The 22004-nt window shown below is 39.5% G+C and overlaps 1 protein-coding gene across 1 annotated transcript in view; it reads left to right on the top strand.

Annotated features, from left to right (window-relative positions):
• The first annotated feature begins 945 nt into the window (after positions 1-945).
• Positions 946-22004, top strand: part of LOC101745137 (monocarboxylate transporter 7) — a 47151-nt gene continuing 26092 nt past the window's right edge. The window contains exon 1 of the mRNA XM_004927750.5: positions 946-1638. Coding sequence (XP_004927807.1) covers positions 1522-1638 — 117 coding nt within the window. The 5' untranslated portion in view covers positions 946-1521. The remainder of the gene's footprint in view (positions 1639-22004) is intronic.

The raw sequence follows: 22004 nt of genomic DNA, 5'->3' as shown, positions 1-22004 counted from the left end.
TAGCCTCAACTATTTTTTTAAACACCTATCCTTTAAATATTATGATACCTATGTAAAAGAAAACAATTTGATGAAGTTTCCTTGACGTAAAACATTAAACGTCAAATAAATTTGTAGAATCAATAAAAAACAGAGTTTATGTATCATTGCTGTAACTAAAAATGCATTTTCTTAGCTTGTCGAACCAATAGCTTTATATACATAAATGCCATCAAAGATACTATGCCAAGCACGATTGCGGGAATTGTCGTCATAGTGATTTATTATTGAGTAACTTTTGTTGTTTCTTTCTAATTACTATTATTAGTATGTCTAATGACATACAATTTAAACCCGCTTAAAGTATTTAAGTAGTGATGTATTTCACAACATTTTTATTATCACGTTCATAGGTTGCCTCAAATTTCCTCAAAAACCTTAAATTCCAGGCTTAACAAATATGCAATAACTTGAATTAGATCCTTTTTTTGGAAAGAGACTTTCACTCCTATCTTATCCATCTTGCGTAGATGGCTGAACGAGCTCACGGCCCATCTGGTGCTAAGCGGTGGGTGGAGCTCATAGATATCACAAAGTCAATGCCTCTATTCATCTTGAAACCTAATAAAAGGTCTATACCACAACGGCATAGTAATTACGCAACATTTTTCGTGTTTCATTTTAAAGTCATCTGTGAGTATAAGTTAAGTTCCTGTTTCACAACAAATTTGGTTGGTTTGCTTACGGGATTCGAGGACCGGTATAGTTGTATCGTTTGATGGTGATCATTTAACAACAGACGGGCTGTGAGCTCGTTCGTCCATTTCCGCAATAACAGTAAAACAAGCGGTTGCCAGAGCCTATAGTGAGGGCTTATTTTTATTTATTATTAAATTTTTATGACTCGGTGACTAAAAATGATAAAGGTGATGGTATAAGGACGGATGATGATATTAGTCAGTGTCTATAACACGACGTACTCCGGGAGTTCAAAGTAGGAATTAGGTTCAAGAGTAGAAGGAATTAGATGATAAAATCAGGTGAGGGTAGACCAGACGGAGCACGAGTGAAGAACGGGTTAAGTCCAATTGGCGCAAATCGCATACCTATTTACGAGTATTCTAATTTACTCCCAAATAGATGAACGGGGTTATATAATTGACGACACACAACTATGAAATATCGAAAATTGATGAGTGTTATATTAACTAGTGATTGAAAGGGCAGGACTTGAGTGACAACTGATTCCATAATTCTCCATAGTGTTAATAAGAATGTATTCATTGAACAAGAGCTCTTATTGTCATTACGAAAACACTTCGGTGAGGACGTGCGCGGACCGTATCTGAATCACACGATAAAATGCTAACTGAGTGACGACGAAAACGTTTTATTTTCACTTCGATAAATTAAAAAAAATATATAAAAACTATATATAATACGATACAATATGATCAAAATATATGAGTAAAAAAATTAAAAAAAAAAAAAAAAAACATTTTTTATTATTATTTGAATTTCGTGTGAAAGAACTTTGTGAAAATGGATGAGGCTTTCGCGCACATAGAGAGTAGTGGAAATAAGAAAAACAAAGCTGGATGGGTTGCACCCGACGGCGGCTGGGGCTACGTCGTCAGTCTGGGAGTCGGCTTTACTTTTGTAAGTATTCTTTAAACTTGGTTGGCTTGAATCACGATTTACGAAATGAAAAGAGATTATAACGGTGCGTTATATTCGTTGTTATATGATAATATTTTAGATAGCGCTGAAACCGATCAGCCTAAATCTTCACGTGCTAATTAATTATTGATGTAATAAATTAATATACGTTCCATTATTGTTACCGCTAGCTGCGGACTGCGGTATAATTTTGTAAAACTACATTTAGTTTACCGTTTTATGACCATCAGCCTGACTTTTCTTGGGAATGCTGGGAAATAGTGGTGGTTATGGGTAAGTCAGTGACATACTACGTCGGATATATCTTTGCATTTGAAGATGATATAATCAGTAGCTGGAGGTTATTAGTTTGCTTATCTTTTTTTTTTTATTGCTTAGATGGGTAGACGAGCTCACAGCCCACCTGGTGTTAAGTGGTTACTGGAACCCAAAGACATCGACAACGTAAATGCGCCACCCACCTTGAGATATAAATTCTAAGGTCTCAGTATAGCTACAACGGCTGCCCCACCTTTCAAACCGAAACGCATTACTGCTTCACGGCAGAAATAGGCGGGATGGTGGTACCTACCCGTGCGGACTCACAAGAGGTCTTACCACCAGTAAAATATCTATTCGGATGATAGCCTGATAGACTGTTGTGCAAGATACTAAATTTTTTTGCTACCTGTAATAAATATTGGATCGTTAAATATCGTTACTTCAGATTGCGCAATAGTATTATTTTTCCAAACATGTTTACGACTGGCTCTTTGAAGTATTGTAAGCTATAGTTATGATTACATTCTTAATGTAATAATATAAGTTTCTATTATATCGGTAAATCTATGATGTATAAAGATGAATGTTTGTTATCTTGTTCGCAATATAAAAGTTCGCAATTATTAAAAAGGTTGTGTTCATTTTTGAAACATTTATTGTCAGTTTAGCAAATTTTTTTGTCGTAGTACATTAAAAGTTCAGCAGAAAGTTCTAACAATAAATCTTGTCCCAGCAGACAGCGATAGTCACAGCGGAACATAGCCCGGTTTCGCTACTAAGCTTTGAACAGACGTGCATAAGCCAAGGCCATTAACTTCAAATATTGACAAACTAGTTTTCCTTAGTGCATTTTTGCAAATTCAATTAGAACTTGTTTCCGGCCTTATGTCTCTTCGAATACATTGATCTTAGACAAGCAAGGAGCACACGTGATTCTGAAACTAATAATATTCATTTTTGTATCATAGGAGAAATCTAAGCGAAGCTATCGGGGCTAAAAAACGCATGAGACTGAGGACGAAGCATCCGACGAAAATAAGGCACGCCTAATACCTAGTCATACGTAATAATTAGGTGTTCGGAACCGCTCGCGTTGTAGCATGCATTCGTTTTCGCTTTTTTATGCAGTCCCATTTCAAACGGGCAATTTATTGGACGCAAAAAAGACAACGTAACGTAGCTCATGGATAAATATAATGAAACAATAGACGCTAGTGCAAGAACTAATCCGTGTGCATCTAGAAAGCACTTTCTAAGAAATGTCGAAAATTGTCGATAGTTTCGGCCGTTTTCCTACATACAAGGCTTGCTGGTGATAGGGCGTATTTTGAGTCCACACGGGTATGTATCTCTAACCTGCCTAATACTGCGGACGGAGCAGTAATGCGTTCCGGTTTGAAACCGGTTAGGTGGGGAAACCGTTTGTAGACGCAGGAACGTAGGATATCCAAAAGAGAATTCGTTTTACTGTATAATTTCGTATATTTTCGATTTTACAAAAAAGGTGTATAATTTCGTATACCCTCGATTTTACAAAAAGAGGCTGTTAGTTCGTTACGTTCGAAAGTTATGAATAATATGAAGTGACACGAATGACATAGAATGACGTTTTTGCTGTCAATGTGGTTTGACGTATGACGTTTATTGAATTTGTAGATGGCGCTTTCGTCGATGGCAACCATCATTAGGTAAAGGTGTTTTATCCAGAACCACAATATGTATTGTTTCTGAATATACCGCCGGCCTTGGAAGAACCAGCTTCTTCCAAAGTGTGGTCTTCGCTTTACTCGCCCTCTGTATCCTCCGGTTGCAGTGGAAGCGGACAAATCTTCGCAAACGAACGTCTTAAGATGCCAGTAGCAGTCCGAACATCAGCAACCCGAGACACGCCATCGTTGCCTGGGAACACCTTAATCACACGGCCGAGCTTCCATTTGAGTGGAGGTAGATTGTCGTCCTTTATCAAGACAAGCGTATCCAGAGCAATATCGCTTTGATTGGTCTTCCACTTCGTTCTCGTTTGCAATTCTACCACGAATTCCTTAGACCAGCGCTTCCAGAAATGTTGTCGCAGCTGTTCGATTCTGTGATAGCGTGTTAGCTGGGAATCCGTAGCCGCCGTCAAGTCTTCGCATGCAGGAGCTGCCAGAGACCGACCGATCAGGAAGTGAGCTGGGGTCAGTGGAGAAAAGTCGTGTGGATCTGTGGACATAGGGGATAGAGGACGGGAATTCAGGACGGCCTCGATTTGTGTTAAAACCGTGCTGAACTCCTCGTAAGTCAACCGAGCATTACCAACTATGTGTCGAAGATGGAATTTACATGAGCGCACCCCCCTCCCCCATAAGCCGCCACAATGAGGAGAATAGGGAGGAATGAATTTTAATTTAATTCCATCGTTTGAAAACGACTCGACAATAACATTCGAATTTTCAGAAAAAAATGAGAGAAGTTCCTTTTCGGCACCTACGAAATTCTTCCCATTATCGGAAAGAATAATATCAGGCTTGCCTCGTCTACTCATAAAACGTTTTAAAGCCAGTAAATAATCTTTAGTAGTGAGACTAGTTACAATTTCTAAATGAATTGCACGTGTAAGTAAACAAACGAATAAAACAATGTAACATTTACTAAGTCTAGCACCTCGTCCTCTCCGATCTAGTACATAAACTGGGCCTATATAGTCAATTCCCGTCCGGATAAAAGGGAAACCAGGATCCAAACGCTCATTCGGTAAGTTACCCATTATAGGAGACAAAGTATTACCTTTATGAAGAGTACACCTTACGCATTCGCGAACTACCTTTTTTGCCAAGTTTCTTGCACCTAATGGCCACCAACACTCACGTATGTTAGCCAGGAGAAGCAAAGGGCTAGCATGAAGTAGTCTCATATGTTCGAATCTAAACAATAGCAAAGTAAATCGATGTTTACCGCATAATAAAATGGGATGTTTTTTCTCGTATTGAAAACTAGACGAATTACCAAGCCTACCACCGACTCTAATTACATTATGTTCATCTAAAAACACATTTAAGCCTAATACACGTTTAGTGTTTTTATTTTTCAACGGTAACTTGTTTTGTAAACAATAATGCACGTCCGAAAAAGAATGCATTTGAGCGAGTTTAATTAATAAACGCTGCGACTCGTTCAGTTCGTCGACAGATAGCAAACCGGTTTTGCATTGTGAGCGCTCTCGCTTCATACGCATATTGTAAACAAAACGAAGTACATAGGCACAAACTCGTTTTATTTTAAGAAATGATGAATATCTTTCGAAGTCGAATAAACAGTCGATTAATGTCGTAGTATTTGTTTGTATAGTTTTTCGTAAATCCGGTTAATTATTGTTATTTAAATTAATATGATCGCAATTCATATTTTTATTTACAAAATTATGATCATGTTAATAAGAGGGTCTTGTCCACCATAATTGACAGTGAATCAGTGAATCAAGGTTTAAACCTCGAGATAGCAGGTCAGCAGGATTATTCTTGCTATTTACATGTAACCATACTGAGTCACCTGTCAATTCGTTTAATTCAGTTACACGATTTTGAACAAAGGTTTTTAATAAATGAGGTGACATGCGTATCCAGCCCATTACGATAGTCGAATCCGTCCAAAAACAAGTGTTAGTAAATGATAACTTTAGCGAATTAATTATTTTCTTATAAAGCCTAGCTCCCAGTAGGGCACCACATAATTCAAGTCGTGGAATGTCGTTTTGAAGAGCAGGACCTGGCAATTGAATGTCATTTAATGATTTTTGTGACGTAGTCTTCGCACTGCCGTCAAAAACCACGCGAAGTTTAGTAGTAGTACTACTCTCTTTATAAACTCCATGATGAGGTAAGAAAAAATTTGGAGTATCATATTTTTCTACGCGAGTCATATGACCGAGAACTTCGTATTCTTTCATAAATTTATTATACATATCTCTAAAAAATGCCAAACGTTCAAGTTTCCTTTCAAGTGCTAAAAACGTTTATTAGCTACTGAATAGGAGTCCCCTAGAAAATCAGCTGCTTCCCGTAGCGGTATGCGAACTGAAAATCTACCATTTTTTTCGCGTTTTGTCGTATTAATAAATAATTCTTCGCATTTATTTTCGTCTTGTGTCAAAATATTCTTTGACACAGATAAATCTTCTATTTCATAGAACTTACGAAGTTGTAAATCTAACGAATGACTAAAATTACATTGAACTTCGTTTATATTCGAATGGTTAGAGAAGATAGGACCAGAAACCACCCAACCTAATTTCGTATTTAATAAAAATGGACCTGAAGGTAAACGGATCCTATCCTGTTCCAAAAGATCCCAAAATATATCAGCACCGAGTAATAAATCTATGTCTGATGATACATCGAAAGTGGGATCTGCTAGTTGTATATTATCGGGGATATTTAAATGTTCGAGTGAAATGTTTGTCATAGGCAAACTTGAGGTTATTTGAGGTAAAACTAAACAAGATCTTCGTTTATTAAAATTGCTTGTTTTAGAACGCATAGAAATAACACATGATTTATTCGTATGTGTGAGATGTTGACCCACACCTGCTATTCGAACAGTGGACTGTGTAAAATTCGTATTTAATCGTTCAGCTAATTTTTCCGATATTAAGCTATGCTGGCTGCCGTTGTCTAACAGAGCACGGGCGACATGATATCGATTATTTTGATCCGCTAGTTCAACCAAAGCAGTTGAAAGTAGCACTTGGTTAAAATATGAGCTCCTACCGTCCGTATTATTATTTATCGCATCGGCACGGTAAGCCGCTGAATACATAGCCGAGAATGTAGGAGGGCATGCCGTAGTGCACACATTCGTATTGCTGCTACTTTCGCTATGTTCGTCTAAATGTAATAAACTATTATGTTTTCGTTTGCACTGCTGGCAAGGGCCGAATATACAATCTTGAATTGAATGCCCTGGGCGCAAGCAATTGACACATAACTTATAATCGTTTACTAATTTTATTCTATCCGTAATTGATAAATTTAAAAACTTAATGCATGTAAACAACTTATGATTATTGTTACACATAACACAGTTGCGCTTTGTTTTATCTATGTTTTTATTTTTATTAGAGAAATATTTAGTATTGTTAGAGGTAGATACATAGCTATAAACTTGGTTATGTTTAGTTTCGTTTATATTCGATTGATTGGACCTAAACTGTGGCTTGGAATGAGTGACATTAAACATTTCTAACATATCTGCCCTATTTCTCAGAAAGGTAAGAAGATCTTCTAGCTTCAATCTATTTGGCTGAGACATAAGGGAACCTTTGTGGTTCTCCCACTCACGATCAGTAACAGAATCTAACTTCGTTACGACTAAATATATGATTAATGTGTCCCATGACTCGGTAGGTTCGTCTAATGATTTTAGAGCACGCAAATTCCTCAAAATTGTATCAATTAACTTTCTTAATTGTAATGGCGATTCTTGTTTTATACATGGAATATTGAATAACGATTTAATATGATTATGTACTAATAATCTGTGATTATAAAACCTATTCTCCAAGAGCTCCCATGCATGAGTGTAATTAGAGGCAGTGAACTCTAATGCACTTATAACCTGTAAGGCTGTGCCACTAAGTGAAGATCTCAAATAATGAAACTTATGAATAGCGTCAAGATCAGACCGTTTATGAATCATAGTTTCATAGGAATTTTTAAACTCCAACCAGCGATCATATGATCCATCGAAAATAGGAAGCTTGATTTCAGGTAGTTTAATATTTAAAGTTTTCGTATTTTCGTTTAAAATATGACTACACTTTTCATTGTTTAAACTATCACTAGTCTCAAAACTTTCGATTAAACATGAAGCTGATGCTGTTGTACTAAAATATAATGATTCCATTGATTCAAAGTATTCCAAATGACTAACAATATCTACTTCAGGGCAATTTATTTCTATTTCACTAGAAATATTATTTAATTTCGTAAAAAAATCGCTGGCGGTTTGTAATCGCAATTTCATTTCAGCTACTTGTAATTTAGATAAAGTGGCATCTTGAAAAGAGTCAACGTATTTTTTAAATTGAGTTAACCGTCCTTTTAAATGACCTCTTTGTCTTTTTAATTCTGAAAGGTTAATCTTTCGACTTTTTCCTAGGAGAAACAGGTAATAATTTAGAAGTCTCCTCAGTCATTGTGGCGTTTTATGAGAAAACGAAATGCACTTACTTGTAAAACACCACCAACCGACACAAAGAGTAGGCCGCGGCGGCCGATCACGCAACTGTAAGCACAAAACACAATTTTAACACAATTCGCGTAAAGGATGGTTAAAAGATAGGATATCCTGACCGTCGAGTGTCGTAGGTCTCGTAGTCTCGCTGTAGGTCTCGTAATCTTGTCGTCATTTTTTTTTTTTTTTTTTTTCCTACCTAAGCTGATAGCCCTAGCGGCTATTTCAGCGTAGCCTTAACTTTAGTAGGTGAGCTCACGGGGCTCAAACCTGACGATGTTGCTAACACGAACCCTAGCAAGAGTCGTGCTTCGCAGAATCTACCACCGGATCGGAAACGCGACCCACTGAGAAGATCCGGCGAGAAACTCAGTGGGCTATGTCGTCAAAAATCCAAGTCCCGTATATATGCAGATCGCAGACGAATATTCTGCCGTATAATCCGCTTCGCTGGTTGACAATTCTTCTAATCAATCCGTCTCGTAGGAACAAATGTAGACGCAGGAACGGAGGATATCCAAAAGAGAATTCGTTTTACTGTATAATTTCGTATATTTTCGATTTTACAAAAAAGGTGTATAATTTCGTATACCCTCGATTTTACAAAAAGAGGCTGTTAGTTCGTTACGTTCGAAAGTTATGAATAATATGAAGTGACACGAATGACATAGAATGACGTTTTTGCTGTCAATGTGGTTTGACGTATGACGTTTATTGAATTTGTAGATGGCGCTTTCGTCGATGGCAACCATCATTAGCTAAAGGTGTTTTATCCAGAACCACAATATGTATTGTTTCTGAATACCGTTGTATTATAAAGCAGAACCGAGACCTAGAACTAAGGTCTTAAGATGGTGAAATCTAGGTTGTCGTTGTCCGCACTCCGGTAACCCGGTGTACCACAAGGTCGTTCACCCGCTTAAGAATAAAAAAAAACCCAGCAAACGCCTTTTATGTAGCGAAATGAACGTAAAACATACAAGCACGCCAAAAGTTATTTTAAGCTATTCTCGCCCGGTTGTGCTGGAATAACCAGCTAGGTTAAATCTTGGAAGCTTTAGGTCGAAGGCATCATTATAATTTATAACAGGTACTCTTCTAATTTTTAGGCAACCACATTTCTTCTTGACCACTCAAAAGGAAACGCGAGTGCCTAGAAAATAGAAGAGTACCCGTAAGAAGATAGTTATACCTACGTCAGGATATTTGTATTTGCACGTTTGTTCTATAGTCGGCTCCCCGACTGCTAAATGGGGATTAACTCGAGCATTGAATTATTTCCTTCAAAATAAATAAATAATTGAGCCACGCTCAAGAATGTCTAAATGACGTTTTTTTTACAACTTTGTAGCCCTCCCCTTTTTTTACGTCACTCTCAAATTGTCACATAGTGAAATATACACTTTTTAGTATGTAATTAACTCACCCTACCTTAATCTGACGCGCTCGAGAATTTCTGATGATCAATTTTTTTTTACCAATCTGATACTTTATCATGGACGCCTTATTTATGAGGTTCATATTTGGTGAAGGTACTTAACCGGGTACAAGGTATCCCCCTGTATATTAATCTGCCGCGTTAGTAAATCCCTAAATCCCCGTTTGGGCTCCCCTACTACTAGAGAGCAAGTGCTGGTCACGTACCGCTGTTATTTATTTTTATTTATTCTTTTTCTTTCGTGCAGTCACTGTGTATGCTATTAGTAACTACCCGCCTATATATTTGGTCAATATAAAATGTAAATTTTAATACAGTCCACTTTCGAATTTCGTTATTAGAGTTTCGTTGCAAATAAACGTGTTGAAGAGGCACATAGTGAAATTAATTTACACCGTTAAGATGAAAAAAATGGTTCACGATAAAAAAAAATGAGTTATTGAAAAAAAAAACGAATTACCATCAATTTCTATGGGAATAAGGGCTGCTTTCGTGAACCGACACTTACTGTTTTTTAATTGTAAGCTCGCACGGTTGGATACCGCAGTCCACTTAGTTCTCTTTTGAAGTGATGTGATATAGTATAAAGCATTGATTTAACTGGTTTAAAGGGCGAGAAAAAGTTTTTATAATACAATTTGAGACTTTAACCTCAAGCCTCAAAGTGGATCATGGCATTCACGTTCCGATGTGCTGGGGGCTCCGATGAACACTGCCCCAAGCGGGCCGTGTGCTGTTCACGAATCAAAGCAATAAAAAAATCATAGTTTTGTGCCGCCGTATTCCTATTAGACTAATATTTTGTATGTTTAGGTAGGTATTGTAGGTATATTTTGTACACATAGCTGTTAGAAGAAACACGACAATAAGGATACGAAACAATATATAGGTATGTACATATATATACACATTGTATTTGGAAACCTACTTTTATATGGAAACCTACTATTGAGCTACATCAAAAATAAACATTTCATGATTGTGAAATTCGGTCAAGTTATTTTATGACTATTGCTAATTCTATGAAAAACGATTTTTTTAAACTATTCATGCGTCACCTATCTTATGTTGGTGATAATGCTGCATACAGCCTCCCTGGGGTCCCAAAAACGTACAGTGGTACAAGGTACAGTACAAGGTACAGTGGTACCAAATTTCAAGACAATCAGATAGAATAATAATAATAAGCCCATTTTATTTCCAAAAACAAAGAAAGAAAAAAAAGAACACCTTATCAAATAAAAAATTACAAAATTAAATATATACTTATGTTATTGGAACTCTATTCGGGTATCGGACTCCTGCAGCTTATTCCACTCTTCGCTATTCTTGGCTTTGTTTCTCCATTCATTTCCATTTGCTGCTATTATTTCGTCGATCCATCTGCTCCTTGGTCGTCCTCCTCTTTTGCCCACTGGTCCTTTACCTGTTGTGGTTTCTAATGTCCACCTTTTATCTGTATATCTCGCAAGATATCCTGCCCAACGCCACTTTTGTGTTAGAGCGTACCTGAGAGCATCTATCAGCTTCGTTTTTTCTCTAATGTATTCGCTTTTTATCTTTGGTATTTTTCTTACATTCAATATACTTCTTTCCATCGCATTCTGACGGGTCGCTAATTGCTAATCGCTGAAATTAGCGATCAGATAGAATAAATAAATCATATCATTCAACCAGAAAAATTCAATACCAATTAATGCAGTGGAGTTGAGGATAATTAATATATCACTTAATTTAGGGCCACTGCCAAATAAATACACTCTCTCACAGTGCCTTTGAATTTCAAAACAAAGCAGTAAAACTTTTTGCACATTTTGTCATATGAGCCACTAATTCTAATAAAAACAGTCATATGATCTGCTGTCGATCCCTGTATTAATAAAAAGAAGGTTATTAGTTATCTTATCTAAGAGATTTCTCCTCAAAATTAATTTCACACAGAGTAATCTTAAATGTAAATAATGGATGTCGTTAAAAGTTTTGTCGTAGCAAACCGTACTGGCAGGATTTTTATTTCACGTAATTCGTACTTATTAAATGGCTCCCACGAAGATTGAATAACATCGTGTTATTAAAATGAAACCGTAATGCGTAACCAATGGTGGTAGAACGTATTGTAATCCCGCAAGGATAAATGCTACCACCCTGCCCGAATGTCTGGTGCGAAATAGTCATGTATTTCGATTCAAAAGGCTGGACCGTCTACTTACTTTACAGATGAGTCTCAGATTTAGTGATTTCCATATTCAGGCGGAGTGTGAGCAGGTTCACGTACAAAAAAAAACCATTTTTATTTTATTTTATATAAACGTAAAAATTAAAAGTCGAGTCGGTCGAGGAGCCCCGCCTTGGGTTAAATGGTTACCGGGGCCTATAGATACCCAGAATGTAAATATCGCCTCCCACCTTGAGTTAATGGCTCAAGTTTGTGCTTAGATGGTTGGACGAGCTCACAGCCCACCTGATATTAAGTGGTTACAGGAGCCCATAGACATTTTTATTTATTTTTTATTTTTTATTGCTTTAATGGGTGGACGAGCTCACAGCCCACCTGGTGTTAAGTGGTTACTGGAGCCATAGACATCTACAATGTAAATGCGTCACCCACCTTGAGATATAAGTTATAAGGTCTCAGTATAGTTACAACGGCTGCCCCACCCTTCAAACCGAAACGCATTACTGCTTCACGGCAGAAATAGGCAGGGCGGTGGTACCTATCCGTGCGGACTCACAAGAGGTCCTACCACCAGTAATTACGCAAATTATAATTTTGCGGGTTTGATTTTTATTATTTATTTATTTTATTTATTTATTACACTTCATGTAAAATTTACATTGGCGGACTTAATGCCTAAGGCATTCTCTACCAGTCAACCAAAGGTAGTGCAGAGAGGATAGTGGTAGGTGCAATGAAATTTATATTAAGTTACAAAAAGTATATATATACATACATAATAATATATACATATATACATACATACATACATACACAATAACATACATACATATTATAGTTTATATAGTATTAAAAGGAATATATTAATAAATTTCCTTAACAAATAACTTCATCTTAATAAGTTCATGATGATTCCGCTAACTTTTCCAACAACTTTGAAAATTGGCCGTCTAAGCAAGCTTTTTTTTTTTTTTTTTTTTTATTTTTTTTTTTATGATTGAGAAATTACTGGTGGCCCAAAGGCCTTTCCAGTTTCACCAGGACAGGTGGGCGAGCAAAGGCTCAGCCAGGAGGGGTGGGATTTGCTAACAGCTGCCCGAGCGCCTCCGAAGGAGACCTAACAACTCAAGAGCAATTGCTTTGCGAATGAATCTACTACCGGATCGGAATCGCGACCCGCTGAGAAGATCCGGCGAGAAACTCAGCGGGCTGATGCATGGGCTAGGTTGCACGTCGACCTCTTTGTCGAGTTCGACGAGTACGGTTACTGGGGTCCCTAAGCCTGCTCCTAGTATTAGAGCTGAAGGCATCTAATGCAAAGGTTATTGGATCTGATGGATCCGTAAGGACGTGTCTAGGGCGTCGACGGTGACTGGCTCCTGCATGATCAGGATTCGGTGAGTAGTCAGCGGCGGCAACGATAAGGCGATTATCATGACGCATAGCCTTATCGAAGTACCGTTCCGACGCTGACTTCATGTATTTCTGGATTGATTCAAGGCCCAGGTCGTCGTGTAGGTCAACGTTCCTCACGAACCACGGAGCCCCGACGGCTAACCTGCAAAAGCGGGATTGTAGGGATTGGAGGGTGTCTATGTGTGTGCGGGCCGCGTGAGCGAACACCACACTCGCGTAAGTCATGACGGGCCTTATGCAAGTTTTGTAAAGTGTCACCTTATTCCGAAGGGACATTTTACTCCGCTTACAGATCATGGGATAGAGTCTGCCGAGAATGAATGCGGCACGGTCGCGGACTGTTTTTATGTGTGGGCGGAATGTCATGGATGCATCCAGGGTGACTCCCAGGTACTTAACCTTCCTGACCCAGGGTATAGGTTGGCCGAAGAGGGTGATCGGGGGAGTGATATTTCTCCTCCTAATGCGGGAGGAAATAAGCGGTGAGTTTCCCCTTTGAAATAACACTGCTGTGCTTTTCGCCGGGTTGATGTCTATGCGCCATTTTCGGAACCACTGTCCGAGGGCTAACGCTGCACTCTGGAGTTTACTCGCGATTAGGGACTTGTTTCTACTTGAGTAGTAAACGGTTGTGTCGTCAGCGAATAAGGCTAGCTGGGTCGGCGGCGACCGGGGAATATCATTAATAAATAAACTAAATAGGAGCGGTGAGAGAACGGAGCCTTGCGGCACTCCAGCCGTGAGTGGTCGCGGGGAGGAGCGGGTTCCCTCTACTCGATATCGAAAAAAGCGGTTCGACAAGAAGTCCCGTATGATGAGCACGAGACTATCCGGCACGCCCATGTTGAATAGTTTGAAAATCAAACCGTTGTGCCAGACTTTGTCGAACGCTTTTGCGACATACATTGTACTGCTCATACAGTTTGCCTAGAGACATGAGGAGGCTAATCGGGCGGTAACTCGTCGGATTATTTTTTGGTTTACCGGGTTTGTGTATGCCGATAACGTCCGCTTCTTTCCACACCGTGGGAAAGATACAGTTAGCCATAGCGGCATTGAAAATAGATGCCAACATCACGATGAGTTGACCGGGTAAAAGTTTAATAACGCGGTTAGATATACCGTCGGAACCGGGAGCCTTGCGAGGACGTAGGTCTTTGATCAGGTCTTTAACTTCCATTGAGGTGACGGGCGGTAACGCGTCCAAGGGTGGCAAGGAGGCTCTGCGTTCTACCTCACTGTCTACTAATTCTACATGAACAGGGTCCGCGGATTGAATGCTGGGCCAGCAGCTCTGCTTTTTCGTCATCATCGAACGCCGCGAGTCGGCCTGAGGGGCCTACGAGGGGGGGCATAGTTACTACCGTATCCGATTTGAGAGTACGAGCTAAGCGGTAGTAAGACCTTTGGGAGGGCGCGAGTCCTTCTAAGAAATCAGACCATCTGGCATCTCGGACTTCGGCGATGCGAGACTTTACGTCGCGTTGTAGGGCACGCATTCGAATACGATTTTCCGCGGTAGGATACCTATCGTACGCACGGATCGAGGCATTCTTAGCTCTAAGGAGTTCCCTAATATCGTCGGGCAATATGAAGCGGTGAAGGAAGTCCTCCGCTACAACTTGCTTCGATGAGCTATCTAATGTCGAGGTGATGTTATTTTTTTTTTTTTTTTTTTTTTTTTTTTTTTTTTTTTTTTTTTTTTATGATTGAAAGTTTACTGGTGGCCCGAAGGCCTTTCCAGTTTCACCAGGACAGGTGGGCGAGCAAAGGCTCAGCCAAGAGGGGTGGGATTTGCTAACAACTGCCCGAGCGCCTCCGAAGGAGACCTAACAACTCAAGAGCAATTGTTTCGCGAATGAATCTACTACCGGATCGGAATCGCGACCCGCTGAGAAGATCCGGCGAGAAACTCAGCGGGCTGATGCATGGGTTAGGTTGCACGTCGACCTCTTTGTCGAGTTCGACGAGTACGGTTACCGGGGTCCCTAAGCCTGCCCCTAGTATTAGAGCTGAAGGCATCTAATGCAAAGGTTATTGGATCTGATGGATCCGTAAGGACGTGTCTAGGGCGTCGACGGTGACTGGCTCCTGCATGATCAGGATTCGGGGAGTAGTCAGCGGCGGCAACGATAAGGCGATTATCATGACGCATAGCCTTATCGAAGTATCGTTCCGACGCTGACTTCATGTATTTCCGAATTGATTCGAGGCCCAGGTCGTCGTGTAGGTCAACGTTCCTCACGAACCACGGAGCCCCGACAGCTAACCTGCAAAAGCGGGATTGTAGGGATTGGAGGGTGTCTATGTGTGTGCGGGCCGCGTGAGCGAACACCACACTCGCGTAAGTCATGACGGGCCTTATGCAAGTTTTGTAAAGTGTCACCTTGTTCCGAAGGGACATTTTACTCCGCTTACAGATCATGGGGTAGAGTCTACCGAGAATAAACGCGGCACGGTCACGGACTGATTTTATATGCGGGCGGAATGTCATCGATGCATCCAGGGTAACGCCCAGGTACTTGACCTTCCTGGCCCAGGGTATGGGTTGTCTAAAGAGAGTAATCGGGGGTGTGAGATTCCTCCTCCTAATCCGGGAGGAAATCCGTGTGGAGCTTCCCCTCTGAAATAGCACCGCAGTACTTTTCGCTGGGTTGATGTCTATGCGCCATTTTCGGAACCACTGTCCTAGGGCTAGGGCTGCGCTCTGAAGCTTCTTCGCGATTAGGGACTTATTTCTACTAGAATAGTAAACAGTCGTGTCGTCGGCGAATAAAGCTAAATGGGTCGGCGGCGACCGGGGAATATCGTTGACGAATAAGCTAAATAGGAGGGGTGAGAGGACAGAGCCTTGCGGGACTCCAGCTGTGAGAGGTCGTGGGGAGGAGCGGGTTCCCTCGACTCGATATCGAAAAGCGAGGTGATGTGTGACGTTACGATGTCTATGGCTTCAGCGGTATCCTGAGGAGACGGGATAGAGTCCGGACTAAACGGAAGCGATGGTGGATCAGATTCAGCCAGGCTGATGCCCAGCGTGTGCCAATCCACCACAGTCCTCGTGACGGGAACGGAATCGGGAGCGCGACCGAGCTTCATAATGACGGGACGATGGTCTGAATCTAACTCTGAAACTACTTCAATCGAATGTAAGCGCAGAGTTACGTTTTTTAATAACGCTATGTCGAGTATATCCGGCCGATGCGCGATATTTAGCGGGTAGTGAGTCGGGGTCAGCGGAGCCACGATATCGAAGGCGAGATCATCGACTAACGCGTCGAGGCGCCTGCCATTAGGGGTTGAGGTGTGAGAGTTCCACCTGACGTGTTTACAATTTAGGTCACCCGCCAGAATGACAGAGCTTCCCATGCCGAGCAGCGCCTCAATATCACTACTTAGAACGATTTTATCCGGTGGAAGATAAACGGACGCGATAACGATCGGCGCGTGTCCAGTCAGTGAGATTCGGCATACTGATGCTTCGATGTTAGAAAGCGCGGGGGGGTCGAGTGGGACGCAATGCAGGGCTCTTCTATAGTAAATGACGGTACCACCACCACGAGCAGTGAGCCTGTCGTTCCTAACCATGTTGTAGTTCGCGATTTTAGGGTCGCGGCGCGCGGGCTTAAGCAGGGTCTCCTGCACCAAAAAGATGTCAATTTGATGGTCACGCAAAAAATCACAAACCTGATCACGTTGATTTGCGAGACCGTAAGCGTTAAAAAATCCTATCGTTACGGATAGGGGCTTGATTCTACCTATGTACGCCATTGATTACCGGCGGAGTGAGGGGAGGACGTACGTATTTAACGACGCGTATACGTCAGCGTATTCTTGCACAACGGCGATAAAGTGTTGTGCAGTGGAGGCGGCGCGAATGGCGTCGCCCAAAGCATTAACGCGATCAAAGTTGATCGACTGAAAAAAGTCGATCGCTAGAGCGAGATTGTCGGACGCGGTCGGAGGGCAGGTCGCGGGGGAGGGACGTATCGCGGGGGTGGGACGAGTCGCGGGGGAGAGAGTTGTAGCCGTGTTCGTGTACGGCAACGGTTTAGCCCAGGCCGAGACGCTGGGCACCGACGCCGGCACGAAAGCAGGCTTAGCCTTCGGCACAGAGGGTGCCGTGGCTTTGATGTCTGGGCTGAAAGCTCGGAGGCGGTTTTGGCGGGCGACGCGGCGATTTATTTTAGGGGCTCGGGGGCAACCACGGTAGTTCGCGGGGTGACCCTGTGTTCGGCACAGGACGCAGCTAGGCGGTTCCGTAGCGGTTTTTTGATCGCGAGTGCAAAGGCTCGTGGCGTGATCGCCCAAACACTTGACGCATCGGGAGCGCGCGTGACAATTACGGGAAGAGTGCCCGTACAACTGACAGTTATGGCACTGGCTCGGAGTGCCTTTTTTATGGGGGGCTTCGACGGTTATTCCGGAAAGCCTAATACGTGACGTTTGGTGGCCCTGGGATCTTGGACTATAAGTCCGCACAGGTGCAATGTTAGGGCCGCTTAATTTTTTCATTACTCCCCAGTTGTAGTGTAGAATGAATCAATGAATGAATGATTTATTTTATTTCAGACAACAACAAGTCCATATGTGTATATCATTAAAACATACTTAAAATTTTGAAATAATGAATTTTGTTTCATATAAAGAAAATATTTATCGATTGAGTTCGAATGAAAATTATTGAGTTGAAAAATTCCTAGCTTTAAATACAGCTGCTTTAAATAGAACAGACAGTTCTAAATAAATGGCTATTTTATAAATACATATATACACAAGGAAGTGTTTTGCTTTATTCAAATGCATTGAAAAAATATTAAAATAATTACTAAACTACATATGTATACGTCGAGCTACTTCAATAATAATTAAAAAAAAAAACTGCAAATCACGGTTGGCCAGTTTTCCTGTTCGAAAAAAATTCCTATGCATTTGTCTTTTGAAAAACAAAGTTTTATGATGTGAGATGCGATCTCCTCTCAGATCTTAAAATAAAATAATCGCGTCTATTGCATGCGGTTGTAAACAAATTTAATTGGTAAACCAAACTAAATTCATGTTCAAAGGCTGGAACGCTTCGACGTTTATGGTTTATCATTCGTTTGTCTAATGGACTAAAATAACATTTAAATTAAATAATAGACAAGAATCATCGATGATTTAAAGATACGGCTTAGGAATGCAGAGGTCAAACACAAAGATTGACTATAATAATATATAGGTATATTTAGGAATAAGAAAGTTTTCTATAACATATAAACGACTAGAATAATTGTAGTGTTTTTGTTTTTTTCTTGTCCTTTGGCCAGTAACTAGGTCTAACTATGCAATTGGCATAATGTTATATAATATAAATAATTATGTGTGTACGTTGTAAGTTGATTTGACTTTCACTTTAATGAATGACAACCCTTTTCTTGAATCGTGAGGCTTTAATCGAAAATCAGGATACGAATTAGTAGGAGTAAAATTAATTTAATGAGAATGCTACTACTGACAGACGATTGAAAAGTGGTATTAGCCAAAATTAATTCAAAATTATTGTTGAAAAATGTTGTTGTAATAATCAAGTCTAGACCTGAATAGCTGGCTTGCCAATGCATATTTAAAACATACACTATTAATACTTATTAATAATATATTTATATGTATACATATTTAAATAGCAAATGTGTAGACTACAACAGAAATTATGAATTGTTCAAGTGTCATATTTTAATGGTCTGATGATCAGAAGTAATAAACTTCTTTTTTATTTATTTTTTTATTGCTTAGTTGGGTGGACGAGCTCACAGCCCATCTGATATTAAGTGGTTACTGGAGCCCATAGACATCTACAACGTAAATGCGCCACCCACCTCGAGGTATAAGTTATAAGGTATAGTTACAACGGCGACCCCACCCTTCGAACCGAAACGCATTACTGCTTCACGGCGGAAATAGGCGGGGTGGTGGTACCTACCCGTTCAGACTCCCAAGAGGTCCTACCACCAGTGATTACGCAAATTATAATTTAACGGGTTTGATTTTTATTACACGATGTTATTTCTTCACCGTGGAAGTCAATCGTGAACAATTGTCAAGTACGTATTTCATTAGAAAAATTGGTACCCGCATGCGGGATTCAAACAACGGTGCATCGCTAGATCCGAATCCACCGGACGTCTTATCCTTTAGGCCACGACGATTTCGAAATGTTATTCTGTACTAAAGGTGGATTGAAAATACCAACGGAAGCCTGACATCACTTTAATTCTTAAACTGACTTCATTTGAGATAATTTTCATGCTGAGTTCATTCCGCCAGGAGTGTACGACTATGAAGAAGATTATCTGAAAAGCTTTAATTACAGTATAATGGGTCTTTACCTATCCCTTCATCTGAAGCTCTGTTAGAATATTTTTTTTAAATAACTTTAACTTTCTGTATACTAAACGGCAATTGCGCAAGACCCAAATACAAATAAAAAAATGACAATGTCACGGTCGAAAAGAAATCCACTGTCATGTCAAGGTTTCCACTCTCTCTAACACTTTTTGTAAAACCGGAATGTGTATATCGCGAAATGCACTGTGAAAGATTTCGTCATTGAGTAGTGCATTTATGATGAATCTACCTATATATATATATATAAAAATGAATTGCTGTTCGTTAGTCTCGCTAAAACTCGAGAACGGCTGGACCGATTTTGCTAATTTTGGTCTTGAATTATTTGTGAAGTCCAGAGAAAGTTTAAAAGGTAGATAAATATAAAAATGCTCGGAATTAAATAAAAATAACAATTTTGTTTTTCCTTTTATGTGTCCCCCGTCGGACGGATTCCTATTGTTTGTTTTAAATTTATTTTGTACAAAAGTTTAGGTCTTTTATATATCGATTGAGGCACTGCGAAGTTTGCCGGGTCAGCTGGTATGAAATAAAAATGTTTCTTAGCTTCGAATATCATGTAGCTAAAACATTTTGCGTATCCAAAAACTAATTAACACAACTTGTTCCGAACAACTTTGAAAGTTCGAAAATATGAATTTATTTTAGTATGCTAAATTAATCTAATATGATATTATATTAAAGTTTTCGTAAAAATTAGTGATACACACATCATAGAATTGCAGCATACCCATTTTTTAACAATCCATCCTTTATTTAAATGTTTAACGAATCATAGGGTATCTCTTCTTAAAAAAAAGCTCGCTGAGTTTGTTTCGCCGGTTCTTCTCAGGACTGTGGCTTTTTTTGGAACCGGTGGTAGAGTTAACATTTTCTTTTACATTTTGACATTCAACAAGTGTGTTTTTGATGACATCCAAATTGAAATAAATGATTTTGAATTTGAATTTGAATTTGAATCTTTATTAAATTTCATAAGGTATTCTAGTGCCTAGTTGCCTAGCATATGAGCGGCTTTGACCATCATCATTAAGTGGGACATAGGTAGTGAATTAAAAACAAAAAATATATATTTAAAAGCCCGTCGCAAGCTATCGAATTCGTTTCAGTAGTAATGTAAAAAATAAATTACTAATAATTCGAGAACATACTTGAAAAAAAAAGTTGGCTCATCAGACCAGAATTATCTCTGAAATTATACAATTAACGTAACGCCCACAACAGCTTACTAAATAAATTATAAGTTATGGTCGTGTTTCTATCGTCTATTTATGAGTGTTTACAGTTACTTAATTATTGCTAAGCTAAAATTGTGGTGGATCGGTGAATAACACGAGACGATTGTTCTTCTATCACGTATGTTAAAAAATTTATCTAATTATCATCGTTCCAAAAATATCATTAAAAGTATTCACCTTTTTAATATTCCAATCATAGCTTTCACCGTGGTTTAATCCTACCCATCGTATCTAAAGTTGCCAATGAAAAAGATGGAGCGGCGCAACATTATTTATATGGAACCAGAATAGTCTCTCCGTATGTAATGTCGTATTTACAAACGAACTGTGGTCGTTATACAAACTCATTAGTCATTCATAATATTCATATGTGTACACAAAAGTAAACATGTAAACATATAATAGACAACAGGTTTCCTTACTATTTTTGTAACAGTATTTTGTAAACATAAACCCGACTTATCGTGTAATCAAAAGAATATAAAATAAAATAAACAAATGTAAACTCTATCTAGGAATAAAACTTACGCTTTTGTATATTCGCAAAATAGGTTTAGTGCCAACGGCTCTCGGACCAAACAAGATTATAATGTTATTCTTAAAAATAAAATTAAGATTCATATTTTTTGCTGTCCTGACGTTAGTTATTATGTATCGGCTAATACTGAAATAGTCGATTCACATTTTTTCTGCTGTATTTGGAAGAACCTAGTTTATGTTATTGCTATTGTCAATGTACAAATTCTAATTTTATATGAGTTTGCACTGTTTGTTTCCTTTGCGTAATTAATGCATTTACATTGTGGTATCTATGAAATAAATTGATCACCGTTTTAATTTTTTTTGTTTTTTTTTTTTTTATTGCATCTATGCGTGGAGGAGCTCACAGTCCACCTGGTGTTAAGTGGTTACTGGAACCCATAGACATCTACAACGTAAATGCGCCACACACCTTGAGATATAAGTTCTAAGGTCTCCGTATAGTTACAACGGCTGCCCCACCCTTCAAACCGAAACGCTTTACTGCTTCACGGCAGAAATAGGCGGGGCGGTGGTACCTACCCGTACGGATTCACAAGAGATCCTACCACCATTATTATAGGTTACCATATTTTTTCTAAAACAGCACTTATTTTAGTCTTTTTTTTATAATTACCATGGGTGGACTCGCTGACCCCAGGCCCACCTGGTATTAAGTGGTTAAGGAAACCCATAGATATCT

This window comes from Bombyx mori, chromosome 13 (genome assembly GCF_030269925.1).
Source record: "Bombyx mori chromosome 13, ASM3026992v2".
Classification (NCBI taxonomy): domain Eukaryota; kingdom Metazoa; phylum Arthropoda; class Insecta; order Lepidoptera; family Bombycidae; genus Bombyx; species Bombyx mori.
Note: the sequence above shows the minus strand (reverse complement) of the source record. Positions and strands in the feature narration are given on the sequence as shown.